Raw genomic sequence first — 20845 nt, forward strand, 5'->3', positions numbered from 1 at the left:
TAGATGGTGCAGGGGCAGGAATGGCTACTTCAAGTGCGAGGCTTTAGATGTTTCAGAAAGGACAGGGAGGGAGGCAAAAGGAGGGGGGTGGCACTGTTAATCAGAGATAGTGTCATGGCTGCAGAAGAGGAGGAAGTCATGGAGGGATTGGCAACGGAGTCTCTGTGGGTGGAAGTTAGGAATAGGAAGGGGTCAATAACTCTATTGGGTGTTTTTTATAGACCACCCAATAGTAACAGGGACATCGAGGAGCAGATAGGGAGACAAATTCTGGAAAGGAGTAATAATAACAGAGTTGTTGTGGTGGGAGATTTTAATTTCCCAAATATTGATTGGCATCTCCCTTGAGTGAGGGGTTTAGGTGTGTTCAGGAAGATTCCTTGACACAACTTGTAGATAAGCCTATAAGAGGAGAGCCTGTACTTGATCTGGTACTGGGAAATGAACCTGGTCAGGTGTCAGGTCTCTCAGTGAGAGAGCATTTTGGACATTGTGGTCACAATTCTATCTCCTTTACCATAGCACTGGAGAGGGATAGGAACAGACAAGATAGAGAAACATTTAATGGGAGTAAGGGGAAATATGAGGCCATCAGGCAGGAACTTGGAAGCATAAATTGGAAACAGATGTTCTCAGGGAAAAGTACGGAAGAAATGTGACAAAGGTTAGGGGATGTTTGCATGGGGTTCTGCATAGATACGTTCCAATAAGACAGGGAAAGGATGGTATGGTACAGGAACCGTGGCGTACAAAGGCTGTTGTAAATTTAGTCAAGAAGAAGAGCTTTCAAAAGGTTCAAAGAATTAGGTAATAATAGAGATTTAGAAGATTATAAGATTAGCAGGAAGGAGCTTAAGAATGCAATTAGGAGAGCCAGAAGGAGCCATGAGAAGGCCTTGGCAGACAGGATAAGGAAAACCACAAGGCATTCTACAAATATGTGAAGAGCAAGAGAAAAAGACATGAGAGAATAGGACCAATCAAGAGTGACAGTGGAAAAGTGTGTATGGAACCTGAAGATATAGCAGAGGTACTTAATGAATACTTTGCTTCAGTATTCACTATGTTAAAGGATCTGGGCAATTGTAGGGATGACTTGCAGCGGACTGAAAAACTTGAGAATGTAGATATTAAGGAAGAGGAGGTGCTGGAGCTTTTGGAAAGCATCAAGTTAGATAAGTCACCGGGACCTGACGGGATGTACCCCAGGCTTCTGTAGGAAGCGAGGGATGAGATTGCTGAGCCTCTGGCAATGATCTTTGCATCATCAATGGGGACGGGAGAGGTTCCGGAGGATTGGAGGGTTGAGGATGTTGTTCCCTTATTCAAGAAAGGGAGTAGGGATAGCCCAGGAAATTATAGACCAATGAGTCTTACTTCAGTGGTTGGTAAGTTGATGGAGAAGATCCTGAGAGGCAGAATTTATGAACACTTGGAGAGGCATAATATGATTAGGAATAGTCAGCATGGTTTTGTCAAAGGCAGTTCGTGCCTTACAAGCCTGGCTGAATTTTTTGAAGATGTGACTAAACACATTGATGAAGGAAGAGCCATAGATGTAGTGTATATGGATTTTAGCAAGGCATTTGATAAGGTACCGCATGTAAGGCTTATTGAGAAAGTAAGGAGGCATGGGATCCAAGGGGACATTGCTTTGTGGATCCAGAACTGGCTTGCCCACAGAAGACCAAGAGTGGTTGTACACAGGTCATATTCTGCATGGAGGCCGGTGACCAGTAGTGTGCCTCAGGGATCTGTTCTGGGACCCCTACTCTTTGTGATTTTCATAAATGACCTGGATGAGGAAGTGGAGGGATGGGTTAGTAAATTTGCTGATGACACAAAGGTTGAGTGTGTTGTGGATAGTGTGGAGGGCTGTCAGAGGTTACAACGGGACATTGATAGGATGCAAACTGGGCTGAGAAGTGGCAGATGAAGTTCAACCCAAGTAAGTATGAGGTGGTTCATTTTGGTAGATCAAATATGATGGCAGAATATAACATTAATGGCAAGACTCTTGGCAGCGTGGAGGATCAAAGGGATCTTGGAGTCCGAGTCCATAGGACACTCAAAGCTGACACTGTGGTTAAGAAGGCATACAGTGCATTGGCCTTCATCAATCGTGGGATTGAGTTTATGAGCTGAGAGGTAATGTTGCAGCTATACAGGACCCTAGTCAGACCCCACTTGGAGTACTGTGCTCAATTCTGGTCACCTCACTACAGGAAGGACATGGAAACTATAGAAAGGGTGCAGAGGAGATTTACAAGGATGTTGTCTGGATTGGGGAGCATGCCTTATCAGAATAGGTTGAGTGAACTAGGCCTTTTCTCCTTGGAGCGACAGAGGATGAGAGGTGACCTGATAGAGGTGTACAAGACAATGAGAGGCATTGATTGTGTGGATAGTCAGAGGCTTTTTCCCAAAGCTGAAATGGCTAGCACAAGAGGGCATAGTTTTAAGGTGCTTGGAAGTAGGTACAGAGGAGATGTCAGGGGTAAGTTTTTTTACGCAGAGAGTGGTGAACGCGTGGAATGGGCTGCCGGCAGCGGTGGTGGAGGCAGAAACGATAGGGTCTTTTAAGAGATTCCTGGATGGATACATGAAGCTTAGAAAAAGAGAGGGCTATGGGTAAGCCTAGGTAGTTCTAAGGTAAGGACATGTTCAGCATAGCTTTGTGGGCCAAAGGGCCTGTATTGTGCTGCAGGTTTTCTATGTTTCTAATGCTGACATCCACAGGAACTAAAATCAACCCAGGCGAAGAGTCTTGACTGCAACCATGACCATCTATTTGCCTGCAAAGATGCTGCCTGACCTTCTATGTTCAAACAGCCTTTTTTTTATTTTAATTGAACATTTGCCACTTAATTTAGTATCATTACAAGAAAGCAGAAAAGAGTGGTCTTTTTTAAATTGTCATTCATCTTGTTGGAACTGGTTATTATTACCAGCATTTATATCCCTTTATGCGCTTAATTCATCTATGCATTGACTATAGATGCATCGGAGATGGTGATCTCCTATGACAAAGGAGACGGTGATGGACTTTAGGAAGTCTAAGCTTGCACTGCTCCCTGGTACCATTGATGGGTGAGGACGTGAATGTGGTAAGGACCTACAAGTTCCTGGGGATGCACTTGGATGACAGACTTGAGTGTAGCACCAACACAGAGACTGTGTAAAAGAAAGGCCACAGTCACCCCTGCTTCCTAAGACTACGGTCCAATCTTGATGAAGAGTCCTAACCTGAAAAATTGATGTTTATTCCTCTCCATATATTGAATTCCTCCAATATTTTGTGCTTGATGCACTGGATTTCCAGCACCTGCATAATCTTTTCTGTCCACTGCCAAACCTCTGAGGTATGCCCACCCTAAATAAGTTTAATCTTCTCTTTGACGTGAGTTCAGTGGGACCTTCTCTCACTGCTCCCACTGTGTAGTCTCTGCTGCTTTTCAACTCTTCAACTATGTACTCACCCAGACTCGCTCCCATCAGATTCCTTCCTCTTCAATCCTTTACCTCTTCCACCTTGCTGTCCTTGTCACTGTCATTCAGAGCACAGTCCAACAATTGACTAGACAAGGAGAACTATGTTCCCACACTTGCCACTGAACCCTCACTAGGTTAATTGTTGTACAGGTTAAGCAATGCCATCTATCTCAAGAATATCCCCTATGGAAGCACACTTTTGCTAATTTACATGTTTTCAATTAAGTTAATTTAAATGTATTTAGTTCAAGTGTTTGAGTGGTATATTTTAAATACTTGCTGAATTTCTTAATTAAATTTGAATAATTTAATATTTTAATATGTGATTAATTTTTAATACTATTTAAAAATTTTCAAGGGACATTCACAAATACCTTTGATGGGTTTAACTACTGATACATATAGGAGTATCGTTTAGCCAGTTGTAAAGCACTTCTAGGAATTTTGGGCTGTGAGATTGGGGAGAAGGAGAATGCACTTGCATTTTCAGCAGCACTGCCCTGCTTGGTTACCAAAGTTTCAAAGTAAACTTAATATCAAAATACATACAACGTCACCATATGAAATTCATTTTGAATTTTCCTTTGAAATTCATTTTCTTGCATCTATTTATAGGAAAATTAATATAATAGAATTTATGAAAAAACTATACAGAAACAATGACTGACACCCAATGTTCGAAAAAAAAGATTGTTATCAGCTTGGATTTGTCAGGTTGCCACTTCAGACAAGTCTGGGCAAAGAAGAGTTTGCTACTGTTTGGAATTAGGCCAGCATTGACCAATATTTTTCATGGCTAGCTAAATTACTCTTGGCATCATAATGTTATTAACATAACGTAAAGAAAGAACAACTGAAAATACATACAATATATATGAAATCTCCACCAGGAATACATGAGGAATCTAAGGCTGTGACAAATTTAATTGTTGTTCCATAAAATTCAGATTAAAGACTTTTAAAGATTATTAATTTAAAATGCTAACAAGTTATCAATTATTTCAGTCACTGTTCATGTTAATACTCAATTCAGCCAATATATCAGTTTAACCACAGCTGAAGTCCTAATGATTTAGCTACCTCTAGACATAACTCCATTGCATTTTTGGCCAAACTCCCACTGTGACCATTCTTAAACTCAGCCAAACCTCCAAGACATGCAGAGCCTTAATGACCAATGACAATGCCTTAGTACTAAAATTCTGTTTTAAATTCAGACCTCTTCAAACCCTACACTATCGCATTTTCACATGCCAAATATTACTCACTTTGTTGCTAGTTATCTAATGCCATCTACATATTAGCTGTTCTGGAATTCTATCTCTGATTGTCTCTCAATCATTAGATGTTCTTTGAGGTCTCTCTGACAAAGCTTTCAGTCATAAGATCATAAAACACTGGAACAGAATTGGGTCATTTGACCTACTGAGTCATCTCCACCAATCCATCATGGCTGATTTATTATCTCTTTCAACCCCATTTTCCTGACTTCTCCCCATAACCTTCAACGACTTGTAATCAAGAACCTATCAAACTCGGCTTTAAATATATATAATGACTTGGCCTCCAAAACCTTCTGCTTTTATATTGTATCTGTAATGATAGAATATAAGTGATATACAGTGTATATAAACTATCTAATATAGATATCATCTTTACTGACGCACAGTTAATTGTCAAATTTGGTTCAGAATTTAATAAGTAGAGATGGGTTACAGCATAGCAGTTCTCTAGCCTACTTGATTATTCAATAAGATTGTGACTGAACTTTGTATCAGTACTCTGTTAACTACCTTAAGGTATTTCACCTCAAAGACATTGACAAAAAAATGCTCGTCTTCAAAATCACATTAAACCTGTGCTGCACAAAGGAACTGTTCAAACTTTAGGCACATCATCCAAAAGAAATATTCAACTGTGTATGAGACTCAAAGCATAGAACTGGAAAGCAAAGAGAACTAGTCTTCAAGCACTAAAGCAGGGCAAGGTGGTGACGCAGATGGTTGGGCTGAAGTAGCATACAAGAAGCGATCCATTTCTGGCTCGTCAGAGAAATGAATGGGAGGCTCAAATTAAGCCAACAGGGAGAGATGACGGGTTAGAATTGAGCATGAAGGGAAATCTTAAAAGTGAACGTATAAAGGAATACCAATGTCTCAGACTCAACCATTGCTGATCAGGGAGACTTGGTCCTTCACACAGTGCAGAGGCATGCCTCAATTGCTATTGAGCACAGTCCTATTCTACCTGCAGGACTTGGGAGACATGAAAATAATTTTAATATTAGCCGTGGTCCATATCAGTACATAGAATTACAAAGAAGTCATGTAAACCAACATTGATCCAGAAGGTTAGGCTACATGGGATCCAGGCGTGTTGGCAAACTGGATCCAAAATTGGTTTGGTGGTAGGAGGCAGAGGGTAGTGAGATGATTTTCTGACTTGGCATCTGTAACCATTGATGTACCTCAGTGCTTGTACCAAGTGGACGGATTAGCAAGCTTTCTGACAACAGAATTATTGATGGAGTGGTAGACAGCAAAGGCTGTGAAAAGATACAAAGAATGCGAATCAGTTGGATAGTCTGGCAGGTAGTAGTAGGTGGAACTTAACACAGAGAAGTGTACAGTAATGCATTTTGGATATTAATAGTAACAAAACATATGTAGTAAATTGTCAGGATCTCAGAGTATTGATGTACAAAGGGACCTTGATGTGCAATTTCAAGTCTCACAGAAAATGGTGAATAGTATAGTGAAGAAGTAATTCAGTATACTTGCCTTCATAAGCAGAGGCACTGAGTGTAAGTGTCAGAATATCACGTTACAGCTTTACAAAACATTAGCTAGGCCACACTTAGTCTTGCATACAGTTCTGGTTGCCACACTACAGGTAGCATCTGAAAAAGTTTAAAATAGCCACCAGGTTGTTGCCTGGAATGGAATGCTGTGATTATAAAGAGAAATTAAATAGATTGAGTTTACTCAAGGGATGAATATTTGCAGGCTTATAAAATTTTGGCAACATAGGCAAAGTAGACGTTTTTTTCTTGAAGGTCAAGAAGCCGAAAATCAGACAGCATATGCTTAAATTGAGAGGACAAGTCTTTCATACAGAGGGTAGAGTGTATATGGAACAAGCCGTAAGATGATAAAGGCAGATACAATCACAATATTTAAAAAGTTTTTGGCTAGGTACTTGGATAGGAAAGGAGTGAAGGACTAGGGCAAATGACGGCAAATAGAATTGCACAGTTAGGGTTCATTGTCAGCATGGACAAACTGGGCTGAAAAACCCATTTCTCTACTATGCACTGAGTAATTTCACTGATCTTAATAAACAGATATTTGAATAAAATCTGTGTGGTGCATGAAAACTTTTTGATACATAGATGATACATACATTTTATGTTTTAAAAAAAATGCTGCTGCCAGTACTAAATGAGAAAGTGCACATCTTTTCCACCTTATCGTCATGTCTTGCTCAGAAGGTCAAACTCTTCTATTTCAATTAGTTGAATTGGCATCATTTGGTAATCAACCATTGGGCATATTGGTCTGCATGACTTTATACAAAAGCAAGTAGTGTATTTCAGGGACTACCAACAGAAAATGCTTTTCAAATTGATTTCTCTCTCTTTCTCAAAAATCATCAGTTGAGAAAGTGAATCCTATGTGACTGTCAACTATACTTTGCCATTACTGATGGTGTCAAAGGAACCAAAGCTCTTCAAATTGGCTACAAATTCCCAGACAGAAACACTTTGGTTTACTTTCTGTTGCCCTGAATAACTGCTAGAAACTGATTAATAGAGGAATTGAAAAGTGAAAAACTACAAATGCTGGTCAACAGAAATAAAATAAAATTCTAAATACAGATAGGTCAGGCAACATCTGTGGACAGACAAATGGCATTAAAATTTCAGTGACCTGTCATCAGAACTGGAGAATTAATGGAGGTCTGTCATGTCTAAAACTATATTTCACTTTACCTCTTCAGGTTCATTCACTGTTTCTGTAGCATGCTCTTGTACTTCTGTGGTCACTGCTTCCTCATATTCATCATTACCCTGAGTTTGAAGCTGTTCCGGCATATCTTGGTTTGCAACATACAACTGTGAATATTCTTCATCCTGGTAACAAAAGTAATATTAATGCAATTTAATGTTTCTTGTGTCGCTTTAACATTCTATTTCTCACAGCTAAAATAAAGTAACAATTCATCATTGCAATACAATATAATGTCCACGTAATTAGTTATAATTAGCAGTTCTACACCTCTATATACTGTAATAAATATATTCTGGCATGATATAAACAGTAACTAATTTGCTTATTAAATAAAATCAGACAATTTATAGAGTCGAGAAACTTTACTTTCCAGATCTTAGTGCAAATTATTACTTCAGTAACCAAGTTCCCTTTTTGTTATTTTGTTCCAATTTGGCCATTATTAAATTTCCAGTTACCACCCCACCACCCTCTTATCTTGGGTTGAGTTGTTCTCTGATCTCGGCAATTTACTTGCCAACATTTTGTCACCACGCGAGACATCATCAGTGTGCTGTTGATTGTGGTGTGCTTGGAATTTATATGCTTTTCTATCAGTTGATCGGAAACTTAATTGTTAATACACAAACCACCTCACCTGGCAGCAACAATAATTCCATGGTCAAAATCACTTCGAACACAATTCTTTCCCCATTCTGATGTTTGGTCTGAATAATAACTGAACCTCTTGATCATGTCTACATGCTTTTATGCTTTGAGTTGCTGCCACATGACTGGCTAATTAGATATTTGCATTAATGAGGTATACATTTGTACCTAATAACGTGGCCATTGAATATTTTCAGTCAAATAGATAATACTCCCATTAGATTCACAAATTCAAAGTACATTTATTATCAGTACACAGTATACAACCTTGAGATTCGTCCTCCCACAGGTAGCCACGAAACAAAGAAACACCATGGAACCCATCATCTTATCTAGGTTAATATCCATACATACTTTGTTTCCCCCCTTTTTTAAAAACATACAATACAACAGTATAATACCTACCCCAGTAAACCCAGCGAGCTTAAAGGGAGCAGGAAATAATCACCTATTCTGGATCCCTCATGCTATAGGCCCCAATGGCTACACACTTCGTCCACAATACAGATCTTGGGCATTGAAGTCCCCAATTTTGCCCACGTACTTTACTTGCGCTTTGGACATACCAGTCACATTATGAATTATTGAGTCAGATATGAAATGGAAGAGATTTCCAAGCAATGGTATGTTGGATTAATCAGAGATTTGATTTCAGACAGATGGTGCTCATCAGCCGTGGTTGGCAACTCACCTACGAGAAAGAAAACCCCGGTCTCAAACCTCTGCTGCCTTGCGGTTATACCAATTCACGGGGAAGCTTCAGGAGTAAACGTCCCCCCACCCTGCCCGGCGAGGAAAAATGCGGAGCTGAAGTCCCTAAAGCAGTCCTTCATTGAACTCAATCACAAATAAGAGAAAATGTGAAGATGCTGGAAATCCAAGCAACACACACAAAATGCTGGAGGAACTCAGCAGGCCAAGCAGCATCTACGGAAAAGAATCCAGTCAACATTTCAGGCCAAGACCCTTCGGCAGTACTGCAGAAAAAGAGCTGAGGAGTAGATTTAAAAGGTGGGCGGGGGAGTGAAGAACTGGGAGAAACACAAGGTGATATTTGAAACTAGGAGGGTGAGAGGTGAGCTGGGAAGTTGATTGGTGAAAGAGATACAGGCTGCAGAAGGTGGAGACTGATAGAAGAGGGCAGAAGGCCACAGAAGAAAGGAAAGGTGGTGGGGGGGGGGGGGGGGAGAAGCACCAGAGAGAGAGAGGCCATGGGCAGGCAAGGAGATAAGGAGAGACAGAGGAAAAAGGGGATGGAGAATGGTGGTGGTGGTGGGGGGGGGGGGGGGGGGGGGGAGCGATTACCAGAAGTTTGAGAAATCGATGTTCATACCATCAAGCAACACACATAAAAGTTGCTGGTGAACACGCAGGCCAGGCAGCATCTCTAGGAAGAGGTACAGTCGACATATCGGGCCAAGACACTTCGTCAAGATGATCTCATGTTCATACCATCAAGTTGGAGGCTGCTCAGCTACCCAAACTGAATATAAGGTGCTGTTCCTCCAACCTGAGTGTGGCCTCATCATGACAGTACAAGAGGGCATTGATAGACATATCAGAATGGAAATGGGAAGTGGAATTAAATGGGTGGCCACTGGGAGATCTTGCGTCTTCTGGCGGACAGAACATACGATGAAGTGGTCTCCCAATCTACATCGGGTCTCACCGATATACAGGAGGCCACACCTGGAGCACCACGCACAGTATATGACCCCAAGAGACTCACAGGTGAAGTGTCACCTCACCAGGTGCACTGCAGTGGATAAATACATTTCCCCCATGTTGTAGTAAGGGCTAACCTATAAGGACTGGTTTCAAAAATTCAGTTTAAATTTTGTCTGAGATTATAATGTTAAGGGCTGGTACACACAAGTCAAAAATACAAATAGGAGCATGAGTAGGCCATCCGGCCCATCGAGCCTGCCCCGCCATTCAATAAGATCATGGCAGGGTATGTACGGAAACTCAGCTCCATCTACCTGCCTTTTCCCCACAACTCTTAATTCTCCTACTATGTAAAAATCTATCTAACTGTATCTTACGTATATTTAGTGAAGAAGCCTCAACTGTTTCCCTGGGCAGAAAATTCCACAGATTCACCACTCTCTAGGAAAAACAGTTTCTCCTCATCTCCATCCTAAATCTTTTCTCCTTAATCTTGAGGCAATGTCCCCTAGTTCTAGTCTCACCTACCAATGGAAACAACTTTCCTACTTTTATCTTATTCAAAATTTTGTACGTTTCTATAAGATCCCCTGTCATTCTTCTGAATTCCAGAGAGCATAGTCCCAGGCAACTCAATCTCTCCTCATAGGTTAACCCCTTCATCCCTGGAATCAACCTGGTGAACCTCCTCTGCACTGCCTCCGAAGCCAGTATATCCTTCCTCAAGTACGGAGACCAGAACTGCACACAGTACTCCAGATGTGGCCTCACCAGTACCCTGTACAGTTGCAGCATGATCTTCCTGCTCTTGAATTCAATCCCTCTAGCAATGACGGTCAACATTCCGTTTGCCTTCTTAATAACCTGTTGTACCTGCAAGCCAACTTTTTGCAATTCATGCACAAGTACTCCTGAGTCTCTCTGCACAACAGCATGCTGCAATCTTTCACCATTTAAATAATAATCTGCTCTTCTATTATTCCTTCCAAAGTGCACATTTACCAACATTGTATTCCATCTGCCAGACCTTGGCCCACTCACTTAACCTATGTATATCACTCTGCAGAATCTCCACATCCTCTCTACAATTTGCTTTTCCACTCAGTTTAGTGTCATCAGCAAGTGCTGCCACACTCAGTTCCCTCTTCCAAATCATCAATGTAAATGGTAAACAGCTGCGGGCCCAGCACCGACCCCTGCAGCACTTCACTCATCACTGACTGCCAACCAGAGAAACACCCATTTATACCAACTCTCTGCCTTCTATTGGTTAACCAATCCACTATCCATGCCAATACACTTCCTCCGACTCCATGCATCCATATCTTATTTATAAGTCTCTTGTGCGGCACCTTATCAAATGCCTTCTAGAAATCCAAGTATATGACATCCACCTGGTCCCCTCTATCCACTGCACTCATTATGTTCTCAAAGAACTCCAGTAAGTTTGCCAAACAGGACCTGCCCTTTCTGAATCCATGCTGCATCTTTCTAATGGAACCACTCCTTTCTAAATGTTTCGCTATTTCTTCCTTAATGACAGCTACAAGCATTTCCCCGACTACAGATGTTAAGCTAACTGGCCTATAGTTACCTGCCTTTTGCCTACATCCTTTTTTTTTAAAATGGCGTGACAGTTGCTGTCTTCCAATCCGCTGGGACCTGTCCAGAGTCTAGAGAATTTTGGTAAATGATTACCAACGCGTCTACTGTAACCTCCGCCAATTCAATAGACAACAGGTGCAGGAGTAGGCCATTCGGCCCTTCGAGCCAGCACCACCACTCACTGTGATCATGGCTGATCATCCACAATCAGTACCCTTTTCCTGCCTTCTCCCCATATCCCTTCACTCCGCTATCTTTAAGAGCTCTATCTAACTCTTTCTTGAAAGAACCCAGAGAATTGGCCTCCATTGCCTTCTGAGGCAGAGCATTCCACAGACTGTGAAATATAGCACTCCCTCAATAGCTAGAATGTCCTTCCTCAAATTTGGAGACCAAAACTGTACACAATATTCCAGTTGTGGTCTCACCAGGGCCCTGTACAACTGCAGAAGGATCTCTTTCCTCCTACACTCAATTCCCCTTGTTATGAAGGCCAGCATGCCATTAGCTTTCTTCACTGCCTGCTGTACCTGCATGCTTACTTTCAGTGACTGATGAACAAGGACACCTAGATCTCATTGTACTTCCCCTTTTCCTAACTTGACACCATTCAGATAGTAATCTGTCTTCCTGTTCTTGCTACCAAAGTAGATAACCTCACATTTATCCACATTAAACTGCATCTGCTATGCATCTGCCCACTCACCCAACCTGTCCAAGTCACCCTGCATTCTCATAACATCCTCCTCACATTTCGCACTGCCAACCAGCTTTGTGTTATCTGCAAATTTGCTAATATTACTTTTAATCCCTTCATCTAAATTATTAATGTATATTGTAAGTAGCTGCAGTCCCAGCACCGAGCCTTGCGGTACCCCACTATTCACTGCCTGCCATTCTGAAAAGGACCCATTAATCCCTACTCTTTGTTTCCTGTCTGCCAACCAATTTTCCATCCATGTTAGTACCCTACCCCCAATACCATCTGCTCTAACTTTGCCCACTAACCTCCTATGCAGGACCTTATCAAAGGCTTTCCGAAAGTCCAGGTACACTACATCCACTGGCTTTCCCACGTCCATTTTCATAGTCACATTCTCAAAAAATTCCAGAAGATTAGTCAAGCATGATTTCCCCTTCATAAATCCACGCTGACTCGGACCTATCCTGCCACTGCTATCCAAATATGCCACTATTACATCTTTTATAATTGATTCCAGCATCTTCCCCACCATCGATGTCAGACTAACTGGTCTATAATTGCCTGTTTTCTCTCTCCCTCCTTTCTTAAAAAGTGGGATAATATTAGCTACCCTCCAATCCGCAGGAACTGAACCTGAATCTATAGAACATTGGAAAATGATTACCAATGCGTCCACGATTTCTAGAGCCATCTCCTTAAGTACCCTGGGATGCAGACCATCAGGCCCTGGGGATTTATCAACCTTCAGTCCCATCAGTTTACCCAACACCATTTTGTGCCTGATGCGAATTTCCTTCAGTTCCTCTGTTACCCTAGGTCCTCTGGCCACTATTACATCTGGGAGATTGTTTGTGTTTTCCATAGTGAAGACAGATCCAAAGTACCTGTTAACTCATCTGCCATTTCCTTGTTCCCCATAATTATTTCACCCGTTTCTGTCTTCAAGGGCCCAACTTTGGTCTTAATTAATTTTTTCCTCTTCACGTACCTAAAGAAGCTTTTATTATCATCCTTTATATTCTTGGCTAGCTTACCTTTGTACCTCATCTCCCCCCCCCTCCCCCTGTATTGCCTTTTTAGTTATCTTCTGTTGCTCCTTAAAAGTCTCCCAATCCTCTGGCTTCCCACTCATCCTTGCTATGTTATACTTCCTCTCTTTTATTTTTATACTGTCCTTGACTTCCCTTATCATCCACGGTTGCCCCTTACTCCCCTTAGAACCTTACTTCCTCTTTGGAATGAACTGATTCTGCATTTTTTGTATTATTCCCAGAAATACCTGCCATTGTTGTTCCACTGTCATCCCTGCTTGGGTATCTTTCCAGTTAACTTTTGCCAGCTCCTCCCTCATGTGTCCATAGTCCCCTTTGTTCAACTGTAATACTGACACTTCCGACCTTCCCTTCTCCCTCTCAAATTGTAGACTAAAACTTATCATATTATGGTCACTACCTCCTAATGGTTCCTTTACCTCGAGTTCCCTTATCAAATCTGGCTCATTACACAACATTAAATCCAGAATTGCCTTCTCCCTGGTAGGCTCTAACACAAGCTGCTCTAAGAATCCATCTCTGAGGCATTCCACAAACTCCTTTTCTTGGGGTCCAGTACCAACTTGATTTTCCCAGTCTACCTGCATGTTAAAATCCCCCATAACAACTGTAGAATTACCTTTGTGACATGCCAATTTTAACTCTAGATTTAATTTGCACCCTATATCCAGGCTATTGTTTGGGGGCCTGTAGATAACTCCCATCAGGGTCTTTTTGCTCTTACAGTTTCTCAGTTCTATCCATAATTCCCTCAGCACCCTGGGGTGCATCCCATCAGGACCAGGGGACTAATCTACTTTCAGGCCCCCTAGTTTGCTCTTCACTATCTCTTTAGTGACAGTGATTTTATCGAGGTCCTCACCTCCCATTTCGTCCACAACATCATTCTTTGGCATATTAGACGTGTCCTCCACCGTGAAGACCAACACAAAATAGTCGTTCAATGCATCAGCCATTTCCTTATCACCCAATATCAATTTCCCCTTCTCGTCTACCAAGGGACCTAAGTTGACTTTAGCCACCCTCTTCCACTTTATATATTTATAAAAACTTTTGCTATCTGTTTTTATATTTTGTGCTAATTTATTTTCAACCTCTATCTTCCCTTTCCTTATTTCTTGCTTAGTTGTTCTTTGTTGCTTTGTGAAGTTTTACCAATCCTCCAGTCTCCCACTACTCTTTGCGACCTTGTACACGAGTTTTTAATCTGATACTATCTTTTATTTCCTTAGTTATCCAAGGCTGGCTTTCCCCACACTTACTGTCCTTACTTTTGAATGGAATATACTTTTGTTGAGCACTATAAAAAATCTCTTTGAAGTATTCCACTGTTCCTCAACTGACCTACCAAATAGCCTGTGCTCCCAATCCACACTAGCCAACTCCTCCTTCATCCTGTTGTAATCTCCCTTGTCCAAGCATAATACACTAGTTTTAGATCTAAATATTTCATCCTCCATCTGTATGCAAAATTCAATCATACTATGATCACTCTTTCCAAGAGGATCCCTGACTACAAGATCATTAATTTTACCTGTCTCATTGCACAGGACTAGATCTACGATAGCATTTTCCCTTGTAGGTTCACTAACATGCTGCTCAAGAAAGCCATCACTGATGCATTCTATAAAGTCCTCCTCAAGACTTCCTTGACCAACTTGATTCACCCAATCTATGTGGAAATTAAAATCCTCCATGACAACTGCTGTTCCGTTCTTACAAGACTCAGTTATTTCTTGGTTAATCACCTCTGCAATATTTTTATTAGGTGGCCTATAGACAACTCCCACCAGTGATTTTTTTTCCCTTTACTATTCTTAACCTCTACCCAGATGGACTCAACATTCTGCTCCGTAGATCTTATATCGTCTCTCACAATCGCCCTGATCTCATCCTTAACTAAGAGCGCCACCCCACCTCCTTTGCCTTCCTGCCTATCTTTCCGTATGACCTGATACCCTCGGATATTTAATTCCTAGTCATATCCACCTTGCAACCAGGTTTCTGTAATGGCCACTAAATCATATGCCTTGGTACTTACCTGTGCCACAAGTTCACTAACCTTGTTTCTAATACTACGGGTATTTAGATAAAGTCCCTTTATACTCATTGTCCTTTTAGAATCTAGTGACCTGTGCGACTTTTGCTTTTTACTTTTATGCACTCTACTCTTACTTTTTTCTTCACTAACTCTAGCTTTGGTATCTGCATCACTTCCCTCTTCTCTTCTGCGTGGGTTCCCATCGCCCTGCCATATTAGTTAAAGTAAAAGAAGAATGCAGTAGAGTAGATACTAAAGAACTATTTCGTCAAATAGGTAAATTTGAAAACCAGGTTAAAAAGTATATTACGAATAATGTACAGTCATGGAGTCACAGAGGTGAACAGCACAAGAAACTAGCCCATCAGCTCACCACATCTATGGAACCTTTACTGCAAATGAAAACGCATCCCATTCGTCTGCTCTAGGTCTGTATCTTTTCATGGTTTGCCTATTTAAAAGCTGGTTTAAGTGTCTCTTGATCATAGTGACTGCATCTTCTGACAGAGTTCCAGATACCAACCACCTGAGACCATAAGACATTAAAGAAGAATTAGGCCATCCGGCCTATTAAGTCTGTTCTGCCAGTCCATCATGGCTAATTTATTATCCCTCTCAACCTCATTCTCCCACCTTCTCCCTGTAACCTTTGATGCTCTGATTAATCAAGAACCTATCAACCTCCGCCTTAAGTATAACCAATGAACTGGCCTCAACTGTGATAATGAATTCCACAGTTGCACCACCCTCATCTCTGTTTTAAATGGATATCCCTCAATTCTGAGGCCGTGCCCTCTGGTCCTAGATTCCCCCTCTGTAAGAAACATTCTCTCCACATCCATTCTATCTAGGGCTTTCAATAGGGTCTCAGCCTGAAACGTCAACTGCACCTCTTCCTAGAGATGCTGCCTGGCCTGCTGCGTTCACCAACAACTTTTATGTGTGTTGCTTTCAATATTCAATAGGTTTCAATTGATAAAGTATGCAAAAGGATTAACACTTCATTAAACAATAGCAACCTGTTCTTTCTGAAAGAAACCTCTGATGATCAACAAATGTGCTAAACCATGCTGAGCCATATTTCTTCTCGGAATTAGACAGTGTTTCAAGATCTTTTAAAAACGCAAACATGAGGAAATCTGCAGATGCTGGAAATGCAAGGTCTTTGTTTCTTTGTGCAGTCAAGTGCAGAGAGAGAACCAGTCCAGCCTGTTTGTGTATTACACCATTTTGCCAATTCTGTAATTTGTCTCTCGGTACTGTCAAACAATAGATAAATCTGACTCCAGCTTGGTATGTGTGGGGGTACTTGAACATTATATCTCTTCTATAAGGGGAATTGTGAGTTAGTTGGTGGATTGGGCAGGAGCAGACTATTCCTGTTTGAGCGACTAACTGAGTAAGCCCCGGGTGCTTTGAATAAAGAGTTTGTACTTATACAGTCTCTGAGTGACTTTATCCGGATTCGACTTCCACACAATAAAATCCCCCCTCATTCCTCTAGTGAATGTAGGCCCAGAGCCATCAAACTCACCTGTCAACCTTTTCATTCCTGGGATCATTCTCGTGAACCTCCTCTGAACCCTCTCCAATGCCAGCACATCTTTTCTTTGATAAGGGGCCCAAAATTGCTCACAATGCTCCAAGAGCAATCTAAGCACTGCCTTATAAAGCCTCAGCATAATATCCTTACTCTTATATTCTAGACCTCTCAAAAAGAATGCTAACATTGCACTTGCCTTCCTTACCACCAACTCAATCTGCAAGTAAACCTAAAGAGGATATGCATGAGGACTCCCAAGTCCCTTTGCACGTCTGATTTTTAAAAAATTTTCTCCCCAATTTAAAAAACAGTTCACACCTTTATTCCTTCTGCCAAAGTGGATAAGCATGTTTTTCCTTACACTGCATTCCATCTGCCACTTCTTTGCCCATCCTCCCAATCTTTCTAAGTCCTTCAGGAAACACCCTTTCTCCTCAGCATTGCCTGCCCATCCACCTATCTTCATATCGTCCGTAAACTTGGCCACAAAGCCATCAAATTCCTTCATCCAAATCACTGACGTATATGACATTGCTACCATGAGCAAAAAATTCTTAATACCCACACTATCTATGCTTCTTACTAATTCATACACCTCAATCAGATCACCTCTCAGTTTCCTTTGCTCCTGCCTACTCAATTTTCCCCAAAACAAAAGTCCTCCAATCTAGGCACCATCCCGATGAATCTCCTCTGCATACTCCCTAGCACAACCACATCCTTCGTATAATACAACAACCAAAATTCACACACATTACTCCAAGTGTGGTTGAACCAGTAAATTGTAAAGTTGTAACGTAAGATTCAGTCCAACATCCATGCCCTGACCTATGAAGGGAAACATGCCTTTGCCTACACATCTACCAGTGTAGCTACTTTTAGGGAACAACAGACTTGAGCCCAAAGTCACATTGTTCATCAACATTACTTCATGCCTTACCATTTACTATATTAGTCCTACCAGCACTTGCATTCCCAAATTACAATATCTTGCACTTGCAAGGTTTAAACTGCATCCTCCAACACTCTAAAAAACTTTCCAGGTGATCTATGTCGTACTGTAGTCTTAGATAACCTTTCTTGTTACCCACAACACCACCAATTTCTATCATCCATGACTACTCATACTGGTATGGTGATAGGTGGAGGGTTGTGGTTAAGGTAGTTTTTCTGACAATGATCCAAAGATATTGGCCCTGTATTTTTTTTTTATAAAATAGCCTGGGCAAGAATGTTGGTAGTTTGATAAATACATTTGCTCAGGACTCGAAGACTGTAAGGATGGTTCCCCCAAGTATCATCTGGAAAGATGGGCAGAATGGTGGCAAATGGAAGTTAATCCAGGCAAGTGTGAGGTAAGGTATTTGTGGCCATATAATACTGGTCAGACATACGTAGTCAACAGCAGTACACTGATGCAGAGAGGGCACTTGAGATGCAAGTTTTAGCTTCCCGAAAACTGTGATAGGTGGATAGCATAGTACAGAAGGTGCTTGCTTGCTTGCTTTCATACGTTGGGGTATTGGCTTAGGGCAACATGTTGCAGTTGTACAAGAATTTAGCCACATTTGAAATACAGTGTACAGTTCTGGTCACCACAATATAGAAAGAACACGGAAATGCTGGAAAGAGTGCAAAAGGGAATCACCAGAAAGTTGCCTGCAATAGAAGGTTTTAGTTACAAGTAGAGATTGGAAAGGCTGAGTCTATTCCCACTGGAGCACAGAAGGCTGAGGGGTGACATGATAAAGATCTATAAAATTGTGAGGGCTACAGACAGGATAAATGGTCAGTCATTTTCCAAGGATAAGTTAGCCTAAAACTAGTTTTAGGTGAGAGGGGAAATTGCACTCAGAGGGTGGTCAGATAACATGGAAGAGAGCAGAAAGGTGACTATTTTAGAGATCAAAGTATAATCTCATCAAAGTGATTGCACCTTTCTTATTTTTTGAGCTCTACCAATTAGTGCGCATGCGCCGGTCGTGCATGCAGCCTGTTACAGTCGCTCCATCTAGTTTTCTTACTTTTTAAACTTTTTTAACTTAGGTTATTTGTTGTATTTTTTTCCACGGTAACACGTTGAAGCTGCACCCTCTCTAACATGCTGGTGGAGAGAGTTTTATTTGGGTTTTCAGTGCTGGAAATAGGTACATTTGGACACGTTTCAGTAGCGTGGCAGCAATATGGTCGCATTGTTTATTCCAGGGACCAGATGATTGCGCTTATGCCAGTGGGTTTAGCGAACAGAGCGGCGGAAACCCCGGCTGAAATCTGGAAGAAAACACACAGAGGATGCAGAGGGGGATCAAAAAGGCGAGGGAAGAGGACCAGGTCGAGACAACAGAGGCTTATGGAGAAGAGAAGTTATAAGCCATGTCTCCCCTCTCTCATCATGGGCAATGTGAGATCGCTGGGTAATAAAATGGATGAGTTGACGGTGCTTGTCAGGAGTCAGAGAACATTTCGGGAGAGCAGTGTTATGTGTAACCACTTTCTCCCGGGATCAATAATGTATGACTATGACTATGATTATAAACTCAGTGGGCGAGTCCTCCATTATGCCTCCTCTCAGTGCAGCTATGATACTGTCCCTGTTTAGAGGCGCAATGCCTCCCTTTCTTTCACCTCCCTCCATGCCTTCCAAACCAATGAAATTGTGAAATATTAAGCAGCCAGTCCTGACCTTCCTTCAACCACATCTCTGCAATGGCCACAACAATGTATTCCCTGTACTCATTCATGCTCTAAGTTCATCTCACTTGCCCTTAATTCTCCTTGATTTAAAATAAACACATTTCAACCCTTCATGTACGACTCTATGACATGCCTTCCAGTCATTAATATATAATCAAAAATAGCAAATCACCAACCCCTGCAGTACACCACTGATTACAGACTGTAATTCACTTTATTAGGATCAGTGAAAATGCTTGTCAAAATGATTGGAGCTTTGACCGCTGCCTCCCATCACCAGGCCAATTTTAGATTTAATTAGCCGGCTTGCCTTAAATCTCACGTGCTGTAACTTTCTGGATCAGTCCACCATGGAGAACCTTGCAAATGGCCTGCATTATCAACAAAATCACAAACCAAAGGTGGTAGTGATATCATTCTGAAATGTACAGGAAGTCACCTCTTTATTACTTGTCATCAAGGAGGGGTTAAGTATGTTGAATAACCACATTACCTAATATTCGCATATTAGTATGCATCCAATGTAGGGAAAAGTTATGTTAACACAGCCCAATAAAAAACATGCAACACACATCAAAGTTGCTGGTGAACGCAGCAGGCCAGGCAGCATCTCTAGGAAGAGGTATAGTCGACATTTTGGGCCGAGACCCTTCGTCAGGACTAACTGAAGGAAGAGCTAGTAAGAGATTTGAACTCCCTCTCCCACTTTCAAATCTCTTACTAGCTCTTCCTTCAGTTAGTCCTGACGAAGGGTCTCGGCCCGAATCGTCGACTGCATCTCTTCCTAGAGATGCTGCCTGGCTTGCTGCGTTCACCAGCAACTTTGACGTGTGTTGCTTGAATTTCCAGCATCTGCAGAATTCCTCGTGTTTACACCGATAAAAAACATAGCAGCTTTAGAAAGATGTTCTGTAAAACACCAGCAAGATACTTCTTTCACCATCAGCCATTTGTGTCAGGATCCACCAGTGGTTATAATGGGAACAGTGTTGAAGCTCCTATCATTTTGAGGGCATTTTCACGGATCCTAATATTGCGAATTTGCCAGTTTTAAATGATTCTCTGCAAAGGATATTTACTATACTGATAAAAGGCTTCTTCCCAGAAAAAAAATTTCAGCATTGATTAGAGATGAGTGTAAACTGTGTATACTAGTTGAAAGAAAATAGGAATAAGATTTTTGGATGGAGAAAAATTGTTTAAAAATAACACTACAATTCTGTGAATATTAATGTTTAGTTTAGTAATAATACCCACCCTTCCAAAAGAAGTGATCTGGATAAAATCAGCAGACTTTAAAGTAACTTTTGTGTATAGAGTTGCAAAGGGAAAATACAAAAACTGAATTCAAATTTGCTGTTCAAGTACAAGATTTAATAATTTAACCCT

At 41.3% G+C, this 20845-nt stretch overlaps 1 protein-coding gene across 3 annotated transcripts in view; it reads right to left on the bottom strand.

Annotated features, from left to right (window-relative positions):
* rbm33a (RNA binding motif protein 33a) overlaps window positions 1-20845 on the bottom strand; it is a 186907-nt gene that overhangs the window by 105404 nt on the left and 60658 nt on the right. For all 3 annotated transcript variants that reach the window (XM_072254056.1, XM_072254057.1, XM_072254055.1), the window contains exon 6: window positions 7484-7624. In XM_072254056.1, coding sequence (XP_072110157.1) covers window positions 7484-7624 — 141 coding nt within the window. The remainder of the gene's footprint in view (window positions 1-7483; window positions 7625-20845) is intronic.

The sequence above is a fragment of the Mobula birostris genome, chromosome 3, assembly GCF_030028105.1.
Source record: "Mobula birostris isolate sMobBir1 chromosome 3, sMobBir1.hap1, whole genome shotgun sequence".
Classification (NCBI taxonomy): Eukaryota; Metazoa; Chordata; class Chondrichthyes; order Myliobatiformes; family Myliobatidae; genus Mobula; species Mobula birostris.